Source organism: Parus major, chromosome 1, assembly GCF_001522545.3.
Source record: "Parus major isolate Abel chromosome 1, Parus_major1.1, whole genome shotgun sequence".
NCBI classification, from domain to species: Eukaryota; Metazoa; Chordata; class Aves; order Passeriformes; family Paridae; genus Parus; species Parus major.
Window position 1 is genome coordinate 37,110,777 of NC_031768.1, and position 27,553 is coordinate 37,138,329.

The 27,553-nt window shown below is 40.4% G+C and overlaps 2 protein-coding genes across 3 annotated transcripts in view; one reads left to right on the forward strand and one right to left on the reverse strand.

The window, feature by feature from the left end:
* LOC107207316 (protein-lysine methyltransferase METTL21C-like) lies at positions 1-25,777 on the forward strand. Its single transcript, XM_033513731.1, has 8 exons — positions 1-105; positions 10,725-10,791; positions 17,633-17,727; positions 17,828-17,904; positions 21,602-21,753; positions 23,038-23,180; positions 24,712-24,829; positions 25,383-25,777. Exons 1-8 carry the CDS (start codon positions 1-3, stop codon positions 25,775-25,777), a joined length of 1,152 nt encoding a protein of 383 aa, XP_033369622.1.
* TPP2 (tripeptidyl peptidase 2) overlaps positions 23,729-27,553 on the reverse strand; it is a 53,557-nt gene continuing 49,732 nt past the window's right edge. For both annotated transcript variants that reach the window (XM_015634157.3, XM_015634147.3), the window contains one exon: positions 23,729-27,067. In XM_015634157.3, coding sequence (XP_015489643.1) covers positions 26,978-27,067 — 90 coding nt within the window. In that variant the 3' untranslated portion in view covers positions 23,729-26,977. The remainder of the gene's footprint in view (positions 27,068-27,553) is intronic.

Consider the following 27,553-nt stretch of genomic DNA (forward strand, 5'->3'; position numbering starts at 1 on the left):
ATGGCCGTGGAAGAAGAGATTATGGCTGGTTTCACCTTTGTTTCTGTTGCTGGAGAAGAAGGACATTCCACCTCCAGTCTCCTGAGGCCCAGCAGTTCCTCTTGGGTGAGTGAAAGCACCTCAGCTTGCTGAGGCAGGGCCACCCCAAACCTGTGTGAGGGAGTGAACAGAAGAGCACCGTCCACAGGTACATGTAGCAGATTTTTTTGTTGCTGTTCAAGTGGGAAGTCTTAACTGGGAAGTCAGGAAGTGGACTGTCCTCAGGGTATTTTTGGCCATGCAGGGCTTCTCACTTAGCAGTAATCTAATGCCCACAGAGGCAGGGGGATCCTGTATACTGAGGTGCAGGAGGTAATGCCTGCTGCCATTCTTTGTGTCAGCCTTTTAACTTGCTCAGCAGCTTGCCACAGACTGAAAAAAAAGCAAGCATAAAAAGCCATGCCAGTGGATGTGTAAAATGGAATAAAAATGGAGAAAGGTATGTATTGCAGACAGGTAAAATACGTTATAAAAGCAAGGCCTTATTAAGTCAGGCCTTGCTCTGCTAAATAGCCAAAGCTAGGCTGTCACTTCTTCCAAGGGCAGATTGCAAGTTCCCAGGCAAAGCAATCTTGGGAATGAGAGTTCCTTTGTGCAACAATCTATTCTTGGGGAGAAAAATAAGTGCACCTGTGTAAACAGTAAGATTTTTCCCGTGAGAACCCACAAAGGAAAAATGTAAGCACCTGAGCTTTAGCACATACACAAAAAATCACCTTCTGACCAATGAATGAAGTATTAAGAAAATAGCCAATTGGTGTTGCACATGAGGCCTGTGAAAATTGTATGAAATGGGTTGTGTGAATAAAGAATTGTCTTTTTTCTGCATGAAGCAAATGGAGTCTCAGCTGATTTATTGCAGCAAGTAAATTGTGTTTCTGAAACTTAGTGAGGTGCCAGATATTAATCAAGATAACTTTAGTCTTTGTCATTGCTAGACAGTTTAATTTCCCCAGTCATATATTAGCAAAAGCTTTCTGTGTGTAATGTCTCTTTTACTTTGGAAGAATGGCAATGCATTAAAAAAGCCCTGATTCTCAATTTAATGAGAACACATCTCACAGTGATTTTATATATTTCATAGTTGATTAAATAAAAAAAAAAACAACCTCTTTCTCAGGAGCAAAGATTTCCCAGCTTATGGAAAGGCAACATCAGTTTTTCCTTGGTTGCAAAGCTCATTTTTTGCTATAATTGGATATTAACACCTCTGACACTGACAGATATCAAAGGCAATGCTCTGGCACTGAGCTGGCAGGTTGGTAGTTGAGCTCATGACAGGGCTGCAAAGTACTTCTGACTTCAGGTTTCAGTTTCCCAGGGATGGCCCATGCCATGGTATGCTCTCTTTCTCAGAGGTGTGGGGAGCAGGGTCAGGAGTGTGCCTGGCTGTGTCAGGTGTCCAGCTTCTGTGTATTTCCTGATACCACAGGGATGCAGCGTCACAGTTAAAATATATGGATATCTGGGTGTGCTTGTAGTGAGATATCATAGCATATCCTGATCTGGAAGGGACCCACAAGGATCATTGAATTCCTACTGCTGGTCCTGCACAGGGCAGCCCCAGGAGTCACACCATGTGCCTGAGTGCATTGTCCAAACATTCCTTGAAATTTGGCAGGTTTGTTGCCATGAAAAACCCACTCCTAATGTTCAGCCTAAACCTCTCCTGACACAGCTTCATGCTGTTCCCTCATTCATGTGTCTCAAAGATTATGTGGAACACTTTTATAAAGAAATGTGTGTGTGTGTGTGGAGTCCATGTACACACATATTTTACACATATGTATTTCAACCTAAACTTTGCTTCTGTTAGGTGTATGAACAGTCACTGAATGGGACAGTGAGACTGTTCCACGTGGGTTATGCATCTGAAGCACACTGAGATAAGGAAACACGTTATTCCCAATGCTTTCAGGATCCTTCTGTACAGTAAAGTCAAAAAGATTTTGACCCTCTGCTGAGGGAGGCTGGGAAGCTCCAGGATTCAAGGTTACTTGTAAAGAGTTTCACCCTTGTGATAGAAATAAGCATTTACAGGCTCTTTTAAAATAAGAAATAACCTTAAATGTGAAGACCCCTAAATATATGTGCAGTTTATTAAACAGCTGCTTTCCAGGCTATATTTAACTGAAGAAGAAACTACTTACATCACATCCATATCAGATCCAAAGGACTTCACATCTGGGGTCTAAGGTCAAACATAAGCTTGTAGGCACATTCATAACCTGAACATTCCAGGCATTATGTGATGATTACAGCTACCTGTACTTGAGCCATGTGCTTTGTCAAATTAGATTTAGTGGGGTGCTGGCTTAGTAAAAAAAAATAATGTAATTAGGTAGCTTAGTTTGTACATTGAGCTTTAATCTAACAGGACTGTGTTTCCATTCCAGCACAGACATGTCCCACTGCCCAGGAGGCTTTGAATCAGAGGTGCTACAGCACTTGTATATTAAAGTCTGTAATTGAAAAGATTCATTGCTTCTCTCCTTGTCTGTGTCTGAAGGAGGAAATCCAGATGTGACAGCTGCCTGGAGTGAAAGGACACTTGGCTGTGGCAAGCTCACTGTACTGAGTGCTTTGCAGGCAAACAGACATGGTCACTACTGAGGAAACCTAAACACTATTGTGATCCAATAAGAAGTTATTTACAGTAGAAAGTGAAAATGAATTAATGCGGTTGCTGAGGTGCCAATTCAACCAGCTTGGGAGGGCCAGAGTCTCTGGTCCGCAGTGGCCAGGTTGCATTGTAGGTACAATAAATAGTGCCCTTTCAGGTTTTTTAAATTACATTTTGACAAGTTTTAGTCATGGCTTTCCTTCAGGAAACTATAGTTCTCTTTCTATATAGAACCAGTAGTCCTGGTGCCTGGAGTCTCAAGCCACCTGGGTGAGGTGGTATGACTGGTCCAGCAGCCCAGCAGAAAAGGCACCCTGCCTTAGCCACTGTCCTCTTGCACTAGAAATGCCACACTAGACATGGCAAATGATTAGGACCTGGTTAGATGTCAAAATGCAGGCCTTTAAAGCAGGGAGAGGGTAAGATTAGAAAAGCCACTGTTCCTTTGAAAGGAGTCTTTGCTCATGTGAAACTGTGCCAGTGGACTTTTCTAGCCAAGAAATGAGGAGTGTTCTGGGAACAAAGCAGAATAAGAGGGAGGATGGGGAAGAAATGGACAAGTGAGATGAGATGACTTCTCAACATCTCTATTGCTGTCAATGTACAATGCAAATGTGCTGTATTAGTGTACTGAATATGGCTGGCAAAGGAGCTGCAGCACTCCTGCACAGGACAAGCCACAGGCTTCATTCCTGGTGTGTGAATACCCCGTTGACTGATTTAAGTGAGGCAGCTGCAGGACTCTGAGTAGGGTGGGAACCTCTGTGTCAGCACAAACTGTTAATGGAAATGAGAATGTGGTTCATCTTCTTCATTTCTATTCCTCTTCCCACTGCTTCCTATCACACAGTGCCACTGTTTCCTTGTCCTTGGGTGCTGGTCAGCCACTGGCACACACAAGCACTCTCCAGGAGAAGACTCCTCTCCTGTGGGGAGAGGCTTACCAAGCTCACTGATGTCAAGAGTGCCAGGGCCACCTAAAACCTGGGAGATGGGTGGAGAAGCAGGCACAGACATGGGGAGCAAAAACTTCCTGCTTGCAGTGGTGGGAGCACCAAGGGCATCCCCTTCTTGCTGTGGAGTTGGGTGAATAGATGGGTGCTACTCTGTCAAGCTCCCCAAGACCTGGATTGCTGATGGCTCCATGCAGTGGAAAGCCCCTTGAGCCAGTGGGATGCATCCCAGGTGCTCATTCAGGCTGTCCCCTCCTGCCTCATGGAGAGCTGACTAGGTCAGACCTAGGATCGAGAGACTGGAATTTTGATGCTTGACTTAAGGGGGTCTCATGGCTCATTTGAAACTAAGCCTGAGCTAATTAGCACCTGAAGACAGCAGTTCAGAAATAACCTGTCTGGCTCTGAGTGACATGGTGGGAAAGGACGAGGAAAGCTCATCTCTCCCGATCTTTGCTCTCGCCTGGCACACGCCGTGAGGTGTGTCTTAGCTGGCTCCAGCCCAGCCCTGCCTTCTCTGCCTAGGGCTGAGGGATAAAGGGTTTCCTAAATGCTTTTTCCTGAGCTATTTTGGCTCTGCCAAAAGGCCTATTGTTTTAGGCCCGTGTTCAACTACTGTAATTGTCCCCGTGGATTAAAAACCCGAGCAGGTTCTCCCTGAACCTGCTAGGAAATGTTTGGCTTAATCCCAGGTACTCAGCCAAGCCAGGCACACACCAAGAGCAGAGCCTGCAGGGCCACCACCTCTTCCTTCCTGTCTCCGTGGGAGACACAAAGGGAGACAACCCCTGGCCTTTGCTTCACTTTTGTCCCACCTTTCAGCAATGCTTTAGAGCCCTAAGTATAGGAAAGGGACGTTTCCAGGGACAGGGAACACCAGGCATTTCAATGTTTCTGATAAATCAGTACTCACAATGTAAAAAATTAATACCACATTTGTATCCAGAGATCAGATTAATGCAATAAGTACAGAAGTCCCTTAATAAACAACTATCAGCCTCATGTTATAATTGGTATTATATATATTATATAAACCATTATATATATTATATATAATTGTTTCCTTCTTAAACTTAACAGCTACTTTCTGATTTTTCCTCCTCTGGAGGAGGCAGGCTGTTGCTCTCTTGCTACCTTTATGATTTTTAACTTGGCTTCTGCAATGAAATCAAAAACCAGTCCTCACTTTAAAAATATGTGGTCATGTTTCTTAAGTGAAACAGTGTGATGCTGAGAGTACCAAGACTGTAACTCAAGTTGCTGATCACAAACTGCCAAAGTGATTTTTCTTTCAGGATATTGCCTTTCACTGAACCTGAAGATTGACTTACAATTTGTTGGACTATACATATCTGTTGGACCATGGATATCTGTTACATTTAGGAAGAATGATTTGCAAACACTGCCAAGGCATTCTCCTAAGTAATATGGCATAATTACTCAATGCTGAATTTAAATGAAAAGATAAATATTACATGCCACAAGCCTAGATGTGTGCAAGTTTTGCTTCTGTTGTTTGTTACATATTTCTAAAGTAGAAGATAATAATTCTGATAGTTTTGGAGCTGTACTTAAGACCCAACAAAGCTCCTTATTAAAGGAGCTTCTTCTTCAGAGCAGCATAGCCAGATGTTAAGCTAGAAGTGCAGGAGAAAACCTTTAATACACTGCAAGATTAGAAGTGCTTTTGTAGAAATTGTCCCCTTCAACTGACAACTGAGGCTATATTTGTTTTGTCATAAAAATTGAAAAAAATTGAAAGTGCTGTTTTTTTAAAGGGATTTTATACTGCTTTGGCTATTGCTGTCCTGGTCCCAGGAAGAGTCATGCCAGCAGCATTGCTCTTAGGAAGATGTGTTTTGTCACCAAGAATTAAGGCAATGACTATCTGGTCCTGAATTCTCCCACAAGTCAAGAAGCAGAGAAATGTTATTCTAGTCAGACTGCACACAAAACAGGCACATGGCATTCTGCAGAAGAGTGACCACTCTAAGAGGATGCTCTTAGACAAGTCTTCCTGCTTGTACAGGTGCATCAGAGCTCATGAGACCTGTTAGGTTGTAGCCTTTAGAAGAGAGCCCATGACAATTTGGTGTTCAAAAGAAGGGCTTAAAATTATGGAATAGCTTGAATGTGCATGGGAAAGCTGAAAAGAGTTGGAAGAGGCAACCTTATCCTCATTAACAACATCTTAAATCACTGCATGAATGTCCTTTCTCATGTTTCCTGCACAGATGCTGGAGATAATTCTGAGTCTATAAAACTTTGCTGGATATAGCTCTGTTTGCAGGCCCTCATTCCAGTTTTGAGGAGTAAGTACATTCTTGTCCGGTCTTCATAGTGATATGGTTTGGAAAAAACAACATGCCAAAGCAGTTCTCTTCCATGTGTCCTCCTTCAGCATAGATGGCTTCAATATCTGTGCCGCCATATGAGTCACACACTCACACCTTTCAGTTTACAAACATTTTGAAATGTCGTGGGGATGGGAGTAGGGTGTCTGCCTACCTATGCTATTTTTTTCTCATTAAATGAGCATTTGCCCTTTAATCTTGCTAAGAAGCACAGTTTAACTCAGAGGGCACTCAACAGTGGAACTTGTTGGCTCATAAAAGGTTGGAGCAACTTCTTGCCATGTAAGTCCCAGTCTAGTGAGGTACCAAGGATATGGAAAGGTGTCAAGTAATGCCACCTCATGCTCAAACACAGTTGTGGTTGTCATTCAGCAATGTGCTTGCATATATTTTTCAATTTAATCTTATTGGGTTTAATGGGATTTGGAGTGTCCCCAGTGTTTGTGCTACAGCTGTGCAATCATCTGACTTGGAGCTTCGACCAGAGGCTGCACAAAGGCAAACTGTGCAAACCTGCTTTCAGCCTTGCACCTAGCACCTGTGACACTCTGCTCCTCACAGACCTCAGTAAAATGAAGACTGCACCTCTTGGCAGGTCTTGAAAAGCAAGTTAGTCAAATGTCTGCCAGGAATGGCTCAGATGTACTTTCTCCTGCATTGGACTGGAAGAATGGCCTTCTACAAGCAATTGCAACCCAATTTTCTGAAATTTCTAGGAAATTATATCACATGATGGTTAGACTATTAGATGGATGACAACTACAGTGCTAGCTAGTAGCCAAATTGTCTGCCTGGGGAGATGGTGGAGTCACCATCCCTGGATGTGTTTAAATAAAAATTGGATGTGGAACTTGGTGCCATGGTTTAATTGAGGGTTTAGGGCATGGGTTGGACTCAATGATCCTGAAGGTCTCTTCCAACCTAGTGATTCTGTGAAATGAAACCTCCCTGCCAAGATGATGAAAGGTTTCCATTGTCAGTTTGACACATGTACACGAGTGATACAGGAGAGCAAAGACTGCACTCAAACTTAAAAAGGTTTGGGAAAACTTGTTATTTGAGAGAACATTTCTGTGCTCTCACATCGTCCTCATTGCCTGCGTGACATTGAAGAATCTGGTCAGTGAGGACTGAAAAACCCCATCACAAGTGGCTTTGCAATTGATCCTTCTGTGAGTGCACAGCAGGAGGACCAACAGCTGAGAGAGAATGACATCCCTCAGCAATGGGCAGGCTCCCCAGGCTGCTCACTGCCCCCTGAAATGCGTGCAGGGGAAGCCACTTCATCAGTGGGGAGCTTTACTGTTTAGCTTACATGGCACTAGCACTAACAATGTTCATTTAGAAGAGCTGCATTGCAGAAGTGATAGTGAAAACCAAAGTAAGACTTTTTTTCTTGATTAAGACTAATTATTCTTCTCGTTGAATTTCATTACTCATGCGTGGATAACTGCCTAGCAAAGCATTTACTGCGTAACATCCATAATAGCTATTTCCATTTGAAACAAGCTGGAGAGAATTCCTTGCAATCTTAGCAGTACATTTCCGTGTTTGACCAGAAGGACATCCACACAATGGCACAGTTGTTGTGGAGATAAGTGAGTAATAATTTCCCCACAGAGAGGCTTCACTCAGAGCAGGTCACGAACACTCAGAGAGGTGTGAGCATCACTCCCTACCTCCCAAGGAGACAGGAGCAGAAAGGCAGAAAGGCAGAGCACCTGCCAGTGAAAGCAAGCATTCAGGCAGGAAGGCTGGAGCTCTGGGGTGGAGGAGAAGATGAACAAGGGACACAAAACCAGGTTTGGAACACCAGATGTAACTGTCCAGGATTGCTGCTGCTGCAGCAGTGGATTAGCCTGTGCTCTGTGGCACTATGTTGTTACTCATGGCATACATTTCACTTGAAGAAAATTTCCTACACTGCACAGCTACCCCTCCTCTGAGCTTCTGTCTGTACTGCACTGCTGAAATTGCAGTCCTTAAAGAGCTTTTAAAACAATTGTGGTTTTGACCAATTGGCATAAAAATGGAGGCCTGGAACCATGTCCTGGGAGGGGAAGAGGACAACAAAGCATTTGTGGGGCCCATCACTGGTATGAAATGCATAAACCTTCATCTTTTGGTGGTGCTGGCAGGGAATCATTTTAACTTTGATGTAATAGCTATCCCAAAATATCTTTTCTGAATAGCCTTACAAAAGCTGCCAGGCAAATCTTTCATAGCTTTAAGCATTACTGGTACTTTCCAGATAACGTAATTCTGCTTTTTCTGGGCCATTCCTAGCATACTACAGGCACACTGCGTGACTGCAGAGGCAGGGGCACAACAAAAGGTTTGCCAGGGCTGACTTCCTCCCTGGCACCAAGCTCCTGGGCCTTCTGGACTCCCACCTTCACAAAACACACTGATAAAATAGGTGAAGCTGAGGAAATAAGCTAAGATTCAGCTCTCCCTCTGATAAAATAAAAAAAAGCCAAGTGTCTCCCTTCAAACAGCCAGGCTTTGATTTATGTCTCTAATTTGTGCTTCTGCGGACTAAAACTAGGAACTAATTTTGATGTTGTAAAGAAATCATGATGCATACATTGTCAGCAGTTCCCTCTTTAGTGAGCCAGTAAGGACTTAATGATCACTTCTGAATGAAGATGTTTGTTAAACATCCATATTACAATCCTTTTAAACTTCTACCGAGCCAAATCAGCATCCTATTCCTAACTATGAGATGGACAGCTCAGCACACCTGTGAAGTAGGTGCACAGCAAGAAACAGCAGATACAGTGAATATATAGCCCACTTATAGCTCCAGCCAGCACTTAAAAGATGTGATGATAGACATTGGAGCTCATTTGATTTTTTAAAAATAAATATTTTTAGTGACTCAGGATTAAATTCTGCAGTTCTTGCTTGGGCAAAGCTGCTGAGCTTTCAGATGTGACACACTGCAGCACACAGATGTTGATTAAATCTGAGTGAAACCGGAGGTCTCAAAACTATCTCTTTTGCACCTAAACTCATTCTGTAAATGGAAAAAAAGAAGAGGCAAGAAATAAAACTTCAATAAAAGCACAATGCCAAATATACAAGAGCCCTCTTAAAGATAAACTTGAGAAAAAAATATAGAATATATTTTTTGCAGTCTAAGGCAAAAAAGCCCACTGTCTCCAGTGACATAGAAATTTACCTTTTGGTAACCATCTGATATTTCCACTATGGTTTTAGTAATGTCATCAAGAGTCTGAGTACTAATTCAGGCACAATGCTGCTTTGATTTGCATTAGCTTTTTGATTTGCACACACAAGAGTTAAGGAAAAGTACTTTGTATTTGTATTGTGCATCTGTATAGTGAAACTTGTACAAGTCCAGGTTTGTTAAAAGTCAGCAGCTTTCCTTGACTAAGAACTTGAAGAATTTATTGCTTGGCAAATATTATTACAATAGTGGATAATTATATATCCCACAAAAGAAAAACATAACAAAAAAAACCCCAAAAAAAAAAAAAAAAAAAAACCCAAAAGAAAAAACCCAAAAAAAAAAAAAAAAAAAAAAAAAAAACAAAAAAAAAAAACCCCAAAAAACACACAAAAAAAGCCTCCAAACTACACAGCAGTGAAAAACTCCAAAACCCAACAAAACAAAAAATCAAACAGCCCAACAAAAACAAAAAGTAAGCCAAAGCATGTAGCCCTGCAAGTGTTCATCCTTGACACAGCCAGCTTGAGTTGGTCCCTCATTTGTGTATATAGTAACCAGCCCCAAACAGATCGAGTAAGGGCAGCCACTGCTGTTAAACTTCCAGTTCAGCATATTAGGACCATCACAATCTTAGCTCTATAAAAAGCTCCATGGAATTAGTTCAAGATATTTCCTTGCCATTAGGAAAAAATAGCAGATGGCATTGAGTCCTTCTCTAAACAAGTGGCTGAGAAATGGTAGAGGGACCACAGGAGGTAAGACAACACCCCATGGCAAGGCAGGGGGCTCCTCTGTGAAGAGCTTTGAGAGAGTTCAGATGAAAATTCAGCTTTAGTGACTTCTCTCTGCAGGGAGCAGCAGTTCTCCAAACAGGTGGGATGAATAAGCAGATGAGAAAGAGGTGGCACCAAAGGGAAAAATCTGTCCCTATTTAAAACAGAGAAGAACTGAAATTAATGATGAAATTAAAACTAAAACAATAAGGCAAACAGCTTTAGGTTTTGAAAAATTACCTATAGAAGGATTGAATATATCCTCAAAACTCATTGCTGAGTTTTGAAGGTATATTTTGAGGGAAGCTGAGGTATGTGACTTTATAATTAAACAGGAATTAATCAAACATTGTCAAAAAACAATAAAATCCATGGATGAGTTCTATTTCTTCTGCTGTGAAGATATGAAAATGAGGGCAAAGGATCTGATTTGGCCATGATTTCATGCAGTCAAATGCACTTTTCACATCCAGCAGTGCCAGAGGTTGTGCCTCTCTGCTCCTTCCCTGCCCTCTCTCTGCAGTTTACCTCTCTAGCCAATCTCTTCCTGCAAGTGCATGGCATCTAAATGGTCTTTACCATGATCAGAGACACTTGCAGAAGCTGGGCAAAAAACTCAACAAGGAAATTACTAGTTAGAAAAGCTCAAATAACCTGTTAATTCTGGTATTACAATGCGTGATTAAATAATTCTCCAGGGCTCTTCACTTAAAGAAAAGTGAAAGAAGGTCCTACTCAGCCCACCAAAAAATTTTGACACACCTGTTCACTTGTTTTTCTTGCAAGACAGGAAGACCTCTTGGTTCAACAGACAGCATAGATGAAGCCAGATGGAGCCAAATGGAGCCAGAAGGTACAGAACACATCTATCATCGCATGAATGAGGTTATTTAAGATAATCCAAAGCAGCCTAAATTATAGAGGAAGGTTAGATTATGGAAATCAGCATTCAGTTTAGAGTCCCATTCCCTACCACCTTTTGTGATAAGTCCAAGTGATGCAGCACTGTTTTCCCCAACAGCTTTGCTGGTGAGCTGCAGTGCTTGCACTGCCAGGGAAGGACAGCAGGCATTAAATGCACTATACACAGCTAATAGCAACCAGGAGCTGGTGACAAGGTGGGGGCAGCCTCTACTCAGCAGAAAATCTTTTTTCTCTCTTTCATGCTCATGAACATAAAGATCCCCTATGTGTCAGCACAATTTAAAATTATTACTTAGAATCACAAAATGGTTTGGGTTGGGAGGGACACAAAGATCATCTAGTTCCAACCCTGCTGCCATGGGCAGGGACACCTTTCATGTTGCTCAGACCCCCATCCAACCTGGCCTTGAATCTCCAGCAGCAGGGCATCCACAGCTTCTCTGGGCAACTTGTTCCAGGTTACCTACCTACCAACACTCAGCTTTGCTCCCTTCTTTAAGATGTGTGTCATCTCATTGTATGTGCAAATAAGGTTAAGCTTGACATGAAACATTGAATCAACTTAAGAATAAAAATAAAATTTTTGTCAAGCACTGAAACAGGCTGCCCAGTGAAGTGGTTGAGTCACCATCCCTGAGCCAGACAAGCAAAAGAAGGCATCTCTACCAAGGAGAATGGATTTCTTATTCTAAAAATAATGAAAACAGTGTGTTTGGTTTGAGGTTCATATTCAGTGTTATCCTACACCTTTCACTGCCTTTATTCAGGAAGGCCACCAGAATTAACTTTGGGTATTAGTGACCTTAAGCTGAGAATTCATTCCATGGTCATAATGAATTGGAAAAAAAAATGCCAAACACTGAAGATCATGCTTTGGGTTGGAAGAGATCTTTAAAGGTCATCCAGTGCAATCCCTCCTGCAATGATCTTGAACTAGATCAGGTTGCTCAGAGCTCTGTCCAACTTGACCTTGAATGTTTCCACAGATGGGGATCTGCCGTCCCCCAGCATGTACTGGAACTTGGGGTTGCCCTGACCCAGGTTCAGCATCTTTCACTTGGTCTTGCTAAATGAAAGGGGATTCCCATGGGCCCACTTCTCAAGCTTGTCCATGTCCCTCTGGATGGAATCACATCCTTCAGGTGTATCAATAGCACCACTCAGCTTGGTGACATCTCCAAATTTGCTGAGGGTGCACTCAGTCCCTTTGTCTATGTCATCAAGAAGATCGTAAGTAATACTTGTCCCAACATGGACCTCTGGACCATCTGGACATTGAACTACTGACCATTACCCTCTGGATGTGACCATCCAACCAATTCCTTAGCCACAGAACAGTTCACCCATCAAATCCAGCTCTCTCCAATTCAGAAATGTTTGTTGAGGACCCTGTCAGAGACTTAACCATAGTCCAGATAAATGACATCTGTAGCTTTTCCCTTGTCCACTGATGTAGTCACTCCATCATAGAAGACCACTGGGTTGGTCAGGCAGGACTTGCCCTTGATGAAGCTGTGCTGGCTGTCTCAAATCACTTCCCTGTCCTCCATGTGCCTTAGCAGATCTTCTAGGACAATCTGCTCCATGTTTTTCCTAGGCACAGAGGTGAGACTGTGAGGCTGGCAGTTCCCTGGGTCCTCCTTTCTACACTTTTTAAAGATGGGTACTATATTTCCCTTTTTCCAGTAGTCTGGAACTTTGCAAGTATCATGGGGAGTGGCTTGGCAACTACATCAGCCAATTCCATCAGGACTTGGATGCATCTCTTGGCATCCCAGAAACTCATGCACAATCAGATTCCTCATGTGGTCATGAAACTGATCTTCACTAACGGTGGGAAGCATGTTGCTCCCTAGCTCCTGTCGTGTGGTCCACTCACTTGAGAAGTGTGGGAAGAGAGGCCTCAGTGAAGACTGAGGTAGAAACATTGTTGAGTACCTCAGCCTTCTCTTCAGCTGTTGTTACCAGTGTGTCAGCCTTGCTTGTCATGAGTGGTACAGTTTGTTTGACCTTCCTTTTTTGGCTGAGATATCTACAGGAGCACTTCTTGTTCTTTGCATCCCTTACAAAGCTGTGCTGCAGCTTTGCCTTGGCCTTTCTCACCTCATCCCTATAGAGCCAGGCTGTATCCCTATACTCTTTCCAGGACATTTGCCCTTGTTTCCACTACGCATGTTTCCTTCTTGCCCTTTAGTTTAACCAGCATGTTCCAACCCAGCCACACCAGTCTCTTGCCTTCTTTGCCTGATCCAATTTCTTGCTCCTGGGAAGCTCAATCTCTTGCACTCTGTGTAAGGTGTCCCTAAAGATCTACCAGCTGTACTACTTCCTTGGCCCTGAAGATACTTTCACAGAGGGTCCTATTTACTAACTCCTTGAAGAGCTGAAAGTTGGCCTTCCTGAAGTTTGTGTTCCTAAAGTTAAGGGGCCTAACTTTACTGCTGACCTGACCCATATCTCTCAGGACTGCAAACTCCACCAGCACAAGATCACTGCAGCTTAGGCTGCCTCCAATATTGACATCCCAGAATAGCCTTCTTGTGTGGGTGACCACCAGGTCTCATATCACATCCCCTCTGGTAGGGCTGGCTATTACATGGGTCAGGAAGTTACCCTGCACACATTCCCAGAGTCTCCTGGAATGGAGGAGAATGGAATAGGCACCATACAACTTTCCCAGCAGAAAGACTGTGGTCCAAGTCTCCCTGCAGGGCAAGAGCCTGCAAGCACAATCCCTCCTGTAGATGGAGCAAGAAGGCTTCACCAACAGGCTCCTCTAGAGCCCCTGGGTTCTGTAAGCACCCACAAAAGTTTCTCTTTGCTGCCTTGGACTCTGGTTCTTGTCCCAGGTTTTCAACCTGCTCGTGTCTGTTCCTAAGAGACAACTCTCCACACTCAATCCACCTCTTGGTGTAGAGGGCAACCTGACCACCTCTCCTTTCTCCCCTGTCCCTTCTAAACATCCTGTAGCCATTGACAGTCACACTCCAGTCTTGGGATTCATCCTACCAAGTTCCAGTAGTGGCAGCTAGGTCATAGATTTCCAGCAGCACAGTGACTTCCAGCACCTCCTGTCTGTTTCCTATACTGCCTGCTTTGGTGTAGAGGCACTCCAGCTGAGCTGTCAGCTGTGTCATCTTCCTAGAGAAACATCCCTTAATTCATGTGAGATGTTTCACTGGTGTTTCCCCGTCAGGGATTCAACCTAGAAGAAATTCATCTCGCAGTTGTTTATATTTCAGCAGATCATGCCAGGACCATGCTGTAGACATTTATCTGGCTGGTGACAGATGTTTCCAGCAATAAGAATTGGGAGAATCTGCTCTAGAAGTGTGACTGCCATTTTTCATCAGTCATTTACCAGGACACCCAGGCCCTCCAGCAAATCCTGCAAGACCTCCAAGACAATGAATGCCTTAATCGAAGATTCAAGGCACACACTGATTATATGCGATAATATCTGAATTAATGTAGTGGAAAAAACAGTGTTCCTTTTTCAGTTTTTGTTTGTTTGGTTAGCTTGTTGGTTGGATTTTTTTAATTTCCTTATAAAAATGCAACAATCCATTTGTGTTTTTGATTTGTGATGTGATTTTGCAGGTATATAGCTATGGTATATAGTTGTCTCTGGCTCAATGAAGATCTCTTTCCCAGGTGCTACTGAATTAGAGACTGTGTATTATGTGGTACTTGTCAGCACTGAATTTCATTTATCACATTATCACCTCTCATAACATGCCAAAGATCATTCTGGAACCCTGCAGCTTATTTTTCTTTTTACTGTCCTGAATAATTCTACATTATTGTCAACACATTATTTTCCACTACATTTTAGGAATACACTCAACAGCACAGGTCCTTCTGAGTCATTGAAAACCTGGCCATTTATGGCCTCCTTGCTGTTAAATTATTAAAACAAAATATAAAACTCCTTATCCCAACAAAACTCAATTTCTGTGAGGATCTTTATGTGAGTGACCTATGGAAACCATGTACACTATAAACTGGAGGACCATTCATGACATGCTTGTAGACATTGCCAAAGAACACACAAAACCTTCTTTACAATACCTCTTATTTATCAGCAGCACTCTTGTTCCTTTCAGCACAGATGTCAGACTTACTTGCCCCACTGTTCCCTATATGCCTTCAAGACTCCTTTAGAAATAAAACTCACATTTTTACAATTTCCTGTGCTTAGGTATCAAGGCAGGCACCACATTTTGGTCTAGAGCTGGTAATACCACAGTGGAGTTCTGAGTAATTACGCATCTGGTCCTGTTCATCTGTGGTTATTGATTTAATTGACAAGAAAATAATTTAACTTTTCTGATTTAACTCTACTGCCTTTTGGCACAAATCTAGCAGGCTTCTTGCTCCTGATGGGTTTAATGACCATAAGATTTTCATTCCTGTTTATCCCTACCTTTTAAAGCTTTGATAGTTTTGTATTTTTTTTAATGCTGTAATTGGTACTATTAACAGCAGAGGAACTTTTAAATTTGTTTTAAAATTTAAACACTGTAATCTATAATCCAATAAATGAGTTGAGATGTTAGGGCATGGGTTGGACTCAATGATCTTGAAGGTCTCTTCCAAACTAGTAATTTCTGTGATTCTGTGAATATAATTTTACTCTGCTGTACACTGAAGAGAATGTTACTGCTGAGTTTAGTGACACAGTCAGAAAAAATTCTCTTCCCAGCTTTCCTGGTAGTCTAATAGCACTAAATGGGAAAAAGACCCACACAACCAATTAGGTTTCACATTACCAGACTTAACAGACCTCCAAACCTACACAAGTTACACAATTCACATTAAATTACATACATTCTGAAAATATTAATGCTTTTCTTATCACATTTGGCAGCCTGCTGCATTTTGTCTTCCACCAATGGTCTAGATGGCGAAATTCCCATGAGTGTTTAGAGAAAGAGAAAAGCCAACCAAAAAATTCAGAGCTTTGTGGAATTGGATGTTGAATTAACAACTGAAAAATGCCCTTTTACGCATTGAACTGAGGTGCTGTATTGGTCTCAGCCTTCCCATTCACAGAAGTCTGGAGAAATTTTAATTCCATGGGACTATCCCTCCAGACAACAGTTATTTTCAGTGTTAAACAAGAAATACTTGGAGACTGTGTATAGAATCAAAGGTATTTCTAGAAAGTATATAGTAAATAAATGTCAACAAAAGCTACATTTCAGAGTATCAGTGTTGATTCCTCCATGAGTTATAATCAAGAAATTAAGCCATAACTGCATGATTCATGAATAACTGGTGACACTGTCTGTACAGTTTCCACCCTTGCTACAAGAGGCACCTTACACAGTAAGCCAATTCTGATTTCCTTTAACAAATAAACTGTTTATGTCCAGAACCAGTCCCATTCCAAAGCTTAGGACAGAGCTCTGACAGCAGCACCAGTCTGAGCTGCCTTCATCCCTGGTGACAAATAGAATAAATATGACAGCCTGAACATGCCTGCTAGAGGGAACACATCTTAAAAAAAAGCCATGGCAGTCATTCCAACAGCAGCCTATCTTCATTTCCAATAGCAGCTACTCCCCTGTCTCAGGACCACTCACTTGCACTACTTGTAAAGTCAGGCAGGTGGAATGCAAAGTTTACAATATCAACTTAATACAGTGGATATCTTAATACTAGTTCCCAATTATAAATTAAAAAGCATTTTTTAATTATCAAATTTCAGAGTAAAGAAGCTGGTGAGCATTTGAACATGGAGCCAAGTGTTTCCTATCCTTGGTGTGATTCCTAGAGACATGCAGCAGCCCAGGCATGGAACAGCTGCCATGACACAAAAGGTTCATTTTTTAAACTTTGCCACTCTTCAGGAGAGCATTACCTAAATTCAAAATTTCCACCCCAAAATGAAAATGCCTATAAATGGAGTCAAAAATCTACATTTTCTCTGCCTCCCCCATTTCTTTTGCCAGGTTTCATCCGTCCATTAATTAGCCAGGGGGTGTTTTCTAACTCAATGACTTTCAAAGTATCTTTTAAATTGTTCTGTCCTCTACTGGGATTGAATTATTTTGGCAAAATCTTCACAAAGAAGGAGAAGGGAGGGCAGAAGGACAGCAAAGGAATAAATGTCTTTGATAAGGCATTCATTAATAAATGAATAAACCTCTCCAATTCTTGAAATGTGTAAGGATTACACATCTGGTTCATCTTCAACATCTGTGACATCCATCAATCTGTTTTAAAATAATCAGTTGGAAGATCTTCTGATAAAAGTGGGACCTCTTTCAGTGGATACAATATTTCCTATGGTTATGACCTGCAGTGAAGATGATGAGAAAGTTGTTTTTTCCTTAGGACTGACTCTTCCCCACACTGTCTGTGACTCAGGGCAGGGAGGGTACCCACAGCTGCCCCAGCCAGACGCTCAGCAGGGCAAGGAAGACCTGACCTTTTCCTGGTAGTGGGAGCTTCATGAACTTTTCCCTGCATTTGGGCTGCTGCCAAGTTGCCACACTCATTATTTATGCACTAGTTTGCCCACGGTAAGTCGCTTGCTAAGTTCAGCTCCGCTGACGTAAGGCGAACACAGGGAATGCGTCGTCTGCAAAAACAGAACAAGAGTCTGGAGGAGCTGAGAAAGGTTTGTATGCTTGGGACTTCAAAGTCTAAGAGAGTTTTGATTTTGTACTGCACATGTGGAAGACTTAAGTGTAACATGGTAAGTTCTTTGAGCGCTGCCTGGTAATGTTACTCTAAATAACCTGCAATCCGACTGGCTGAAGGGGAAAGTTATTCTTTTCAGGTGCACGCCTGTATAAAAAACCTCTGGAGCGTGCATCCACCCACAGGAAACTTCCCATGCCCTCTGTCACATCAGGTACCGCCACACAGCTGCCCAGCTAACCTTGTCTGATGTGCCTTTGTGTTCCCTGCTAACTAACAATAGAAATACCTTTGTCTGAATTCTTGTATTTCAGGTCAGCTCTGTGAGCCAACAGAATCCAGCTCTCTGTTTCGTGCGGAGTGACGGTCACTGCTGGCTTGCGGTATTTGGGTGTGTTTACCTTGTAGATTCAAACACCACATAGATTTACTATGGTGATGTTCCTAACATTGACATTTCCTTTATTTCCTAGCATTTGTATTGCTGGTGGAGGGTTTTTTTATCTTAGCGCATGGTAACATGAGAAAATTGCATGAGCTCTAAGAAACAGATGTTAATGTACGGCTCAAGTATCGTTAAGCCCAGTCTTGCAAAGAAAAGACTACAACTGTATTTTCCATGTGAGAAAATGAAATTGGCTTTTGCCCAAGTATTTCAACTAACACAGACTACACTGAACAACTCTGTGCTGAGGTGAAACACATTTCAGCAGAGTTGTGTTTGCAGCTGAAGACCCAGTGACACAGCACTGCTCACTAACCTACTTTTTTTTGGCAATGTAACTGGATATTAAAAGCTCTTTCAGAGTAATTGATTTCAGCAGTTTAAGAGGCACAAAGTTTATTCATACAGGGGATAAATTGCTGTCTTAAGGTTTATCATAATCTGACAATTTGCCCCTTAAGAGTTACCTTATTAATTTAATGTAATATTGTCAAATAGATATAGTTTTGAGAATTATTCTTTCTTCCTTAGGTTCTGAAGAAATTAAATGTGATTTTCTAAGTTTTGTTCACAATGGCTTAAGACTATTAATGAAGTCAATACTAGCTTAAAAACTCAGAAAGAATTTAGATAATTATTTCCCAACAAGACTAATTTGGAAAAAAACTCTAGCTGGTGACATTCAGAAAGAGCCAGCATTTTATAAGGGAACAGATTTTGCTTGCAACATTATCAAACCAAAATTCTTTCAGAGAAACATAATTTTTAGTAAAATATGGATCAGAAAAATGTCAAAACATTTTGTAATTCCAGGAGAGCAGCAGCAACTTGAACATATTACACACAGAGAATGCAATAATGCAAACACCACCTATTTGCAAGCATTTTCCTGTTGTTTGCATCTAATAAAAGACGTACTGTTAACTCCTACAAAATATGTCATTGAATAATTATGGCAGTAGAATGAACCTGCATATATATACATGTATACACACTTATAAACCCCTTTCTGTTCAGCAAAAACTACACCTTCACAAGATATTATTATAGTATCCAGAAGGTCCAGCCAAAAACCAGAGCCCAGTGTGTCAGGTGACATACAAACACAGAGTGCATAGTGTTTATCCCCCCAAATCACCACCTAGGAGCTCAGGCAACTTATGTCTTAAGGACCACACCAGCAGCAGGGTAACCACTGGTGTGGATTTCAGGCCTCCTGATCATTTAAATGGATTTAGCAAAACCAGCAAGGTTCCTTTATAAATATTTAAGCAGACTCCCATTTTAGGGGAAGTCAAAGGACAAAGTGAGGGAAAGCATAACGATTTTTAATTTGAAAATGTAACTTTACATGTCTAATCGAATCTGACTGAGTGATAATAGAGTATACATATATAGAGTATACATATATATCAGGATCAGAGATATAATTTTATTTGCTGCAGGTACTTAATAGTTGATCAACAAATTTGTATTTATTAAGCATGTTTCCAAGCTGTTTTCTGGAATTCACTGCCACCCACAGCCAACTGAGATTGTGACCTGTTGTAGTAAGAACTTGTTTAAGCAAGGAAAAAAATATGGGGGGATCACTTTCCACCCAAACTGACAAATTAACAGTTTACTCATTAAACAAGACTTCTGGTTTTATACATAGTAGAGTATTGGACAAGGTAACATTTTCTCCTGCTTTTCTGTTTCAGAATAGGCTTTTTCACTTAAATAGCACAAATCATGCTACAAGAGCCTGACAAAAAATCCCACCAAAACAAATACCTCAAACCCCCAAAAATGAGAATGTAGTGCTCTGTTGGTCTCAACATAAAATGTGCAGGCTATTGTGTCTTCAACCAAATGTTTTCTGGCTGTATTCATCACCAGTTCTGGCAGATTCTTCTCTTTTCATTATGTACCTTCCCAATTGTACAAGTCTCAAAATATTTTTCACAGAGATTTTCTAAAACATTAAAACATGGGCAGATTTTATTCCAGTTTAAGGCATGAAAAGGAGACATTTCTCAAATCCAGAAGCCTACTTTTGATTAAATGAAAAAAAAACATTTTTGGTGGAAGGAGTCCCACTGTGACGTGTGGAATGTGAACATGGATGCACTCACTCATGTCAGGGAATGCAATGACTGCACCATTAACTTGTTTCCTACCTACCATTGTCATACTTCAAATCACACACAAAGCCAGATCTTGTTACTAGCCAGATGGAGGCCCTCTGAAGGAAAAGAAAAAAAGAAAAGAAAAAAAGGTGCAGAAATTGATTTAAAGCACTGTACCAGTCCAAAATCACTGCCAAGATGGAGCAAATGCAGTATCAGAGTAATTAGAACAGAAATCCTGTCCTTGTGAATAAAAAGAACAGCAATAAGGAATATATCAGGTATCAGTAGAATTGCAATGGTGTCAATATCATGTGCAAATTAAATCACTCACAGAAGTCAGCAGTCACACTGCTCCTTAAAAAACTACCTGCAGGGATTGCTAAACATCTTGGCCACTGCCAAAGATTCACCCCTTCCAGTCAGGATATCTAAAACAGCCTCCTGCAGAATGATGCAACCCAAATGATACAACACTTTGTCTGCACTGCCTGTGGCAGGAGAGAGCAAATATGCAGTCTCAAAAATGAGCAGAATGGATAAATGTTTTTATCATGGATAAAAACACAGCTCACTCCAGCCATCATGCTAGGTGGGAAAGGCGAACTCGTACAGCCTCTGGCCAGAGCAAGTTATGAACCTTTTGCTCTTTACATACAGATGTGTCTGTGTATATATATCTATGTCTATATATATATATTTCCACATACTCACAGACATATGCATATACATAGGTGCTTCACTGAAGAAAACTCTAGTCAAGCAAAGAATTTCACTGACTGATGTCTCTCCAAGCAAATCTATATAAAGTCTATCAAGTCCTGTTCCTGCTTTTATTGATGTCAGTGGGTATCAATCAGCCCCTTCTTAGACTGGGTGCTGCCCTGTGCACTGGAGATGCACAGAGAGAGTTATCCAAGAAGCCCTATGGATTCAGCCTTCTCACTGTGATGATTTCCTGACTGCCATCTGCATACTCTGCAGTTCACTGCATTTCAGTGCAATAGAGTTAGTTCTGTGGGAATAGACAGGGAAGAGAAGGCAACTCTATGCAAGGAGACAAAATCAAAAGCATTGACTGCAGCAAATGAAAGAGTTTTGTCTCTGGAATCATAAGTCTCAAGTTTTTTTAAAATAGTAAATTACACATAAAAAGTCACAGATATTAAGGCAGTTATCTTTCTCAGCTATTACTTCAACTTGTAAGAGTAGTTCAATTTTCAGGCTGACTTGTGGTATCAATTCAGTGACATAATGCTAAGCTTCTGCATAAATGATAAAATAAACACAACAATAAAAATGATAAAGGAGAGAGAATAAAAATTCTGACAGCATGATTACATTCCCAGAAACAGCTTGTACTGCCCAGTGGAGTGGGGATGTCACATCTCATCCCATTTCTTCAATCCATCATGGAAAAAAGCCCCAAAAGGCCACCAAAGGCCACCTAAATTACTGTTTTTCCAGTCATATTTCATATGAACAGAGTGCCTGCAAGATTTTAAAACAATATTTTTCCCCTTCTGTTTCAGCTCTTTTTCGATGATCTCTGCACAGCAGCCACCATTCCCCAACAAAATTCAAAGAACAATGGACTGCCAATCCAAGGAAGAAGAAACCTGTGAAGAGCAGTATGACTCTGAAAACTGTACTTGCAGCTCTGAGCATGCAGAATCTGATGCAGGTTTAATCCAATTTAAATACTGCAATTGCTATGGCATGCTAGCATATCATACTTTGATTTTTGTCAGTCTTCAAATAGTAGATGTCATCATATAACTTTTCTTTGATATCAAATTTTCCCCATTATTTCCCCTTATGTTTGCATATATTATCTGTTCAAATCTACAAAAAATACCTATCTCCATAATTAAGAAATAGATTTAAAAAGGTCTCTAGATTTTACTTAGACATCTAAGAATTATTTCTCAATTACAATCTCTTAAAAAAGAGATATGGTTATAATAGGCATTGATCGGGCTGGCACTATTGAAGCCACGGCATTACAGATTTCAACAGGCTAAACTGCTCCAAGTAGCAGCTAGTAAGGATTCCAGGCAGGCATCAGTTAAAATCCCTGCAAGCCAGAGCAAAGTTTTCCCTTGCACTTAATTCTATGCCTATCCTTGCAACAAAAGTTCAGTCATTCAGAATAGTGTCCTTGTTTTCAGTGAGCTCAGATGGAACAGCCTCAGCACAAATCTGAAAAACCTCACCCACGAGCCTCCTTGCTATGACCAGACACCCTAGGACAATTGTAGCACTGACCTGCTGAACTATGTTGTGTATGCCAACATAAAAAGTGTCTTACAACCCTCCTTCTGTGGAAGGATGCTTAAAAAAAAACCACTAAGAAAGAGTTAGGTTTCCTTCAATGTAGGATGTAAATCCTAAGTCCTTAGGTAAAAAGCTTGCTGTTCTAGAGCCGCTGGCCTCACAAACGAAACCAACAGCACAAACACCAAAATACAAGCTAACTTGATCCTGAAAGTCTTCCAGCTGTTATTAGCAGTTTTATATTTGAATTAGTAGCTGTTCCTAAAAGGTTCATTTCTATCTCTGAATTGGCCATGTGAATACCTAGAATGGCAGGAAACGACCATTGTTCCTTTCACTCCCTGGCCACCCGGACTCTCTGGTTTTGGACAGCAACTGGTTTCACTGAAAGCGTGGTCAGGCATTGGAACAGGCTGCTCAGGAAACTGGGAGAATCACCACCCACAAAAGTGTTCCAAAGATGTGTAGATGTGGCATTTGGGGACATGTTCTAGCGATTAACATAGCGCTGGGTTGGTTAATGGTTGGATTTGATAATCTTCCAGATCTTTCCCAACCTTAACAATTCTATGATTCTATGACTCCTGAGAGCTTTTCTACTTCATGTGCCTACATACAGTTTATGTCAAATCCATTTTGCCCTTTAACAAGTTGCATATAAACTTATGAAATTCCAACTTTTCTCTCACAGGCTCACCGGTAACTCTTAAAATACTGCAGAACTGGGTTCCTCGAGTTTCACACTACTTTGATAAGGAGCACTATACATATGTTGGCCATCAGATTGTCATTCAGGAGTCCATAGAGCACTTTGGAGCTGTGGTATGGCCAGGGGTAAGTACACAGGACCACACACAGAAAGCTCACGTGACACAAGAGCAAACCAGGACAGCAGCACACAAATATCAAGGAAGCTTTCTTACACGACACTTCTGATAATGGAAGCTTCCCTATGCAGAATGAAGTCCTTCAGCAGAAAGCTCTGCCTTAGGGCAGTTTGCCAGTTCATGCCAAGAGGACTATGGCACCAAAGCATTTGCACATTGGATGTAGGGACTGAAAAAAAATTCAGTAAGGGAACTCAGGAAGAAACATTCAGCTTCTTCCATGCTTCCAATCAGTCACTGCCGGCAAGAAAATAATCAGCAGTACAAAAAGGAGGCTGAAAAATAAAACTGTGAGAGATTAAATAAATAAAGGACGTTGTAATGATTAAATATGCTTCCTTTAAAGAAAAGGCTGGAACAGTTTCATTACAGTATGGAAAATCATACATGTAAGCGGTTCTTCAGTCTCTGCTTCTCCTATGCTTTAAACCAGAATTTTATGCTAAGAAAATTGCCTTTGAGGGAAGAGAGGGTCAACTGATAAACACAAGAAAATTAGGATTTCAAAATTTTTCAGATCCACATTTATTTAAAAAGCTCACAAGAAAATGGCAGACAATTTCAAAACAATAGAGAGAGAGCATATGGGTGTGTGAAACAGTATCTTATTTTGAAATGTCAGATCATCAATTCGCACATTAATCAAGTGTCAGAATGCAGATGGTAAAACTCTCCAAGAAAATTGAGAGGTTGCACAAATTGGACCAGTGATTTATTAGCTGTCAGCTTTCCCAGAGCAGGTAGACAGTGTTGCATGATGAAAAGCACAAGAGTTAAAACAGTAACACAATTCTAAAGAAGAGAAGCAAAATGGGGAAGACAGTTTCTTTGGCATCAGTTTATGGTGTTAATAAACAGCCCACTTATATTCTACTATCTGACAAAATCTTTACAAAGGCCTGATAATATTTTCATACAGTGCTGCACTGTTTCTTTTCAAAGTTTATACTATTATTAATAAACAAGTGTCGAGTTTGTAAATAACCAATTTTTAATATTTTCTTTGCTAAAAAAATTGAAACAAAAAAAGCTTTTTCAAAAATCTCTGCCGAAGCCTAAATTTACTTTATGATAGTGGTAGCATAACACTTAGGATAATAAATCAGAACATTACTTCCTACATATTGTTAAACTTTGCTGTTCTGACTGCATGGTTCACATTTTAACACTGCCTATCCTTGTGGGTCCATTCCAACTCAGCTTATTCTGTGATTCTGTCTTGAGCTGTCAGAGGACTCATGCAGAAGTGTGGAGTAAATCCATATCACATAAACTTAAAAGTAAAAATAAACTGCTTTAATTTTTTAATATATAAAAAAAACAGGATACATCACAATTCTTCCCATCTTACATTTTTGTTACACCCTTCGGTGTTTCTCATTATACTAAAAAAACCAACACCCTTGTATAAAAACTTCTAATGAATTTTTGTGCAACTTAGCTGTTACCCTCTTATGGATATGTGTTAACCGTTTTAGGCACTGGCTTTATCTCAATATCTGGAATCAAATCAAGAACAATTCAACCTCAAAGACAAAAAAGTTTTGGAAATTGGTGCTGGAACAGGCTTGCTTTCCATTGTGGCCTGTATCTTAGGTTGGTAACTTTGTATTTCCTTTTGGATTTTAGTGAATGATGATCTAGCTCTGCCATTGTCACTTTAAGGCAATGAAACAACAGTTGAAGCAAACTTTGTCACTTTTTTTTTGTGTTGTTGTTTTCTTGGGTTTTTTAAAATTAAAACTATTGTAAAATATCGTTTTGTTAACTAAACTACCCTAGTTATTGGGGAAGGGGAGGTTGGACCAGTTATATAGATAAAGCTTCATACATGTTCAACTACATACCTATGAATTTTGCCCTGTCTCAAGTGAAAGGATGAGAGGAAATAGCCCTAAATTGTGCCAGGGGTGTTCAGATTTGATATTAGAAAAAAATTTTATTTTACAGAAAGGGTGGATTGGCACCCTTGCAATAAGTTGACCAGGGAGGTGGTGGAGTCACTGTCTCTGGAAGCATCCAAGAGGCATCGGGATGTGGGACATGAGGATCTGGTTTAGGAGTGATTATGGGTTCATGGTTGGATAGATGAAGGTCTCTTACAACTTTAGTGATTCTGTGAATTGAAACAAACTCCCATTTTCTTTAGGAGCTCATGTTACAGCTACTGATTTGCCTGAAGTTCTTGAAAATCTTTCATATAATATTTCAAGAAATACACAGAACTTGAATATGCACAAACCTGAAGTGAGAAAACTGATATGGGGAGAAGGCCTCAATGAAGACTTTCCTGTATCAACTTACCATTATGATTTCATACTGGCAACTGATGTTGTGTACCATCATGGAGCTCTGGACCCCCTGCTAGCAACAATGGTGTACTTTTGTAAGCCAGGAACAGTATTACTATGGGCAAATAAATTCAGATTCACTACAGACTACGAGTTTTTGGAAAAAGTTTGCAATATATTTAATACAACCATTCTAGCAGAATTTCCAGAATCAAATGTCAAGCTGCTTAAAGCCACAGTTAGAAAGAATTAGAGCAAAAACTATTCCTGATCTTGATTTAGTGGCAGCACCTCACAGATTGGAATGCTTTCCAAGATTATGTTGCACCTTCTGTGGATTTATGGTTGCAAAGATGCATCTAAGTTTTAGATTGTTAACTTAGTTGCATCTAAGTTTTTCATTGCAAGTACAAAAAAAAAAAAAATCCAGCAAGGCAAAAGATACAGCAGTTTGTCTCTGGCTGATACATATGACCTGTTCAAACTGACCAACTCCCCTCCACTGAAGGAACAATGTTAGTAAGAAGGCTTTAACAAAAAGCATTGATCTTCTGGGCTGCACTGACCCTCTGCTGTTTGTAAGCTGCTTTCTTTCAGCAAGTTTTATTTAGGTACTCATCCAGAAACCAGTACAATTTTTAGCTTCAGTATTTTTATTCATTATAAAAATCTTTTAAAGTATCAGAGTGAACATGGTGGTTTTTTGATCTTCAACTTTGCACATTTATTCTGCTGTGTTTTATATTTTTAACATTAATAAACATTTATGTATAGCTTTACAATATTTGATCAAGATGTAACTGTCTGGCACTTTTATACATGTATCAGCCTGTCATCATAGTCAGCTTCACCAGGACTTCTGAGTTTGCCTGAAATCACTCCAAAATGAAGAGTTCTGAAAATTTACAAGAGTACCTATGCATAAGCAATTCTGAGAAACATTGCAACAGTTTGAGAGGTTGAATTTTTCTTAAAAACATTAAATGTAAACTCTTGCAAACAATACAGGTGTCCATTATTTTCATCTAATAAGTAAGATTTTAGCTACTCTTGAAGTAGCTTTAAGGCCTTCATACAATTGAAATTAAGATCAAACATGTTAAAATTCAGTGTACCATAAAAAATACAGAACTTTTACCAGTTTGCAGTTAAAAGTAACAATTCAGAACATAACATGCATGCAGCAATTCTTTCCAAACTAATTCCAAATCCTTGATGTTGGCAGTTCTGGCACATCCATTGCCAGCAATGGGATGCACAATAAGGAAACTCCCTGATGACAGGAGTTAGGTTAACAGGTATTAAGCCATACCCAGGTGCCTTTACTGATAAATACACACAATTTAATAATCAGCATTCAGTAATGAAAACATGCGTTCGAATAAAAAGTCAAACTTCTCTTTTCCTATCCTGTCCCATATAAAATCATTGTAATTTTACAGTTGTTGATTCTCTAGAATACACAATAATCAGGTGGATACATCACAGGAAGCCAGTTTGCAGTGAAAGTTGCACAATGAGTCCATCCAAGCAACTTCATTAGCTGAAGAAAAAAAGCATGCATTAAAAAAATTGAGTCTTAATCTTTTTAATATCTGAATCTAAACAAACACTGCACAGATATCGACATTTTACTAAAAATGTCTATTATCAGAAAGACAACAGATTGAAGATCTGGTAAGCTTTGAATTCCTCAGTCCTGAAAGGGGGGACCCCTCCTCCCCATTCTATACAATCCACATTCTTTCAATGTAATGCACAAAAGCTTAATCTTAGGAATTCCCATTAATTCTTCGTTCAATTCTATGAGCAGGAATTATGATTAATAATAGTAAAAAATAACAATAACAGCAACATAAGGGGATTTTTATGCAGATATCTTTGACTAAGTTGTCTCTACTTCCTTTATGCCCCGAAATAAGTTCCAAAAAGTAAATCTGCTGAAAACAACACTTACTCACAAATAAGTTATTCTAGAAAAAGGAAGGAAAAAAAAAAATCACCGTTTAAAGTGAAGGCTGAGCTACAA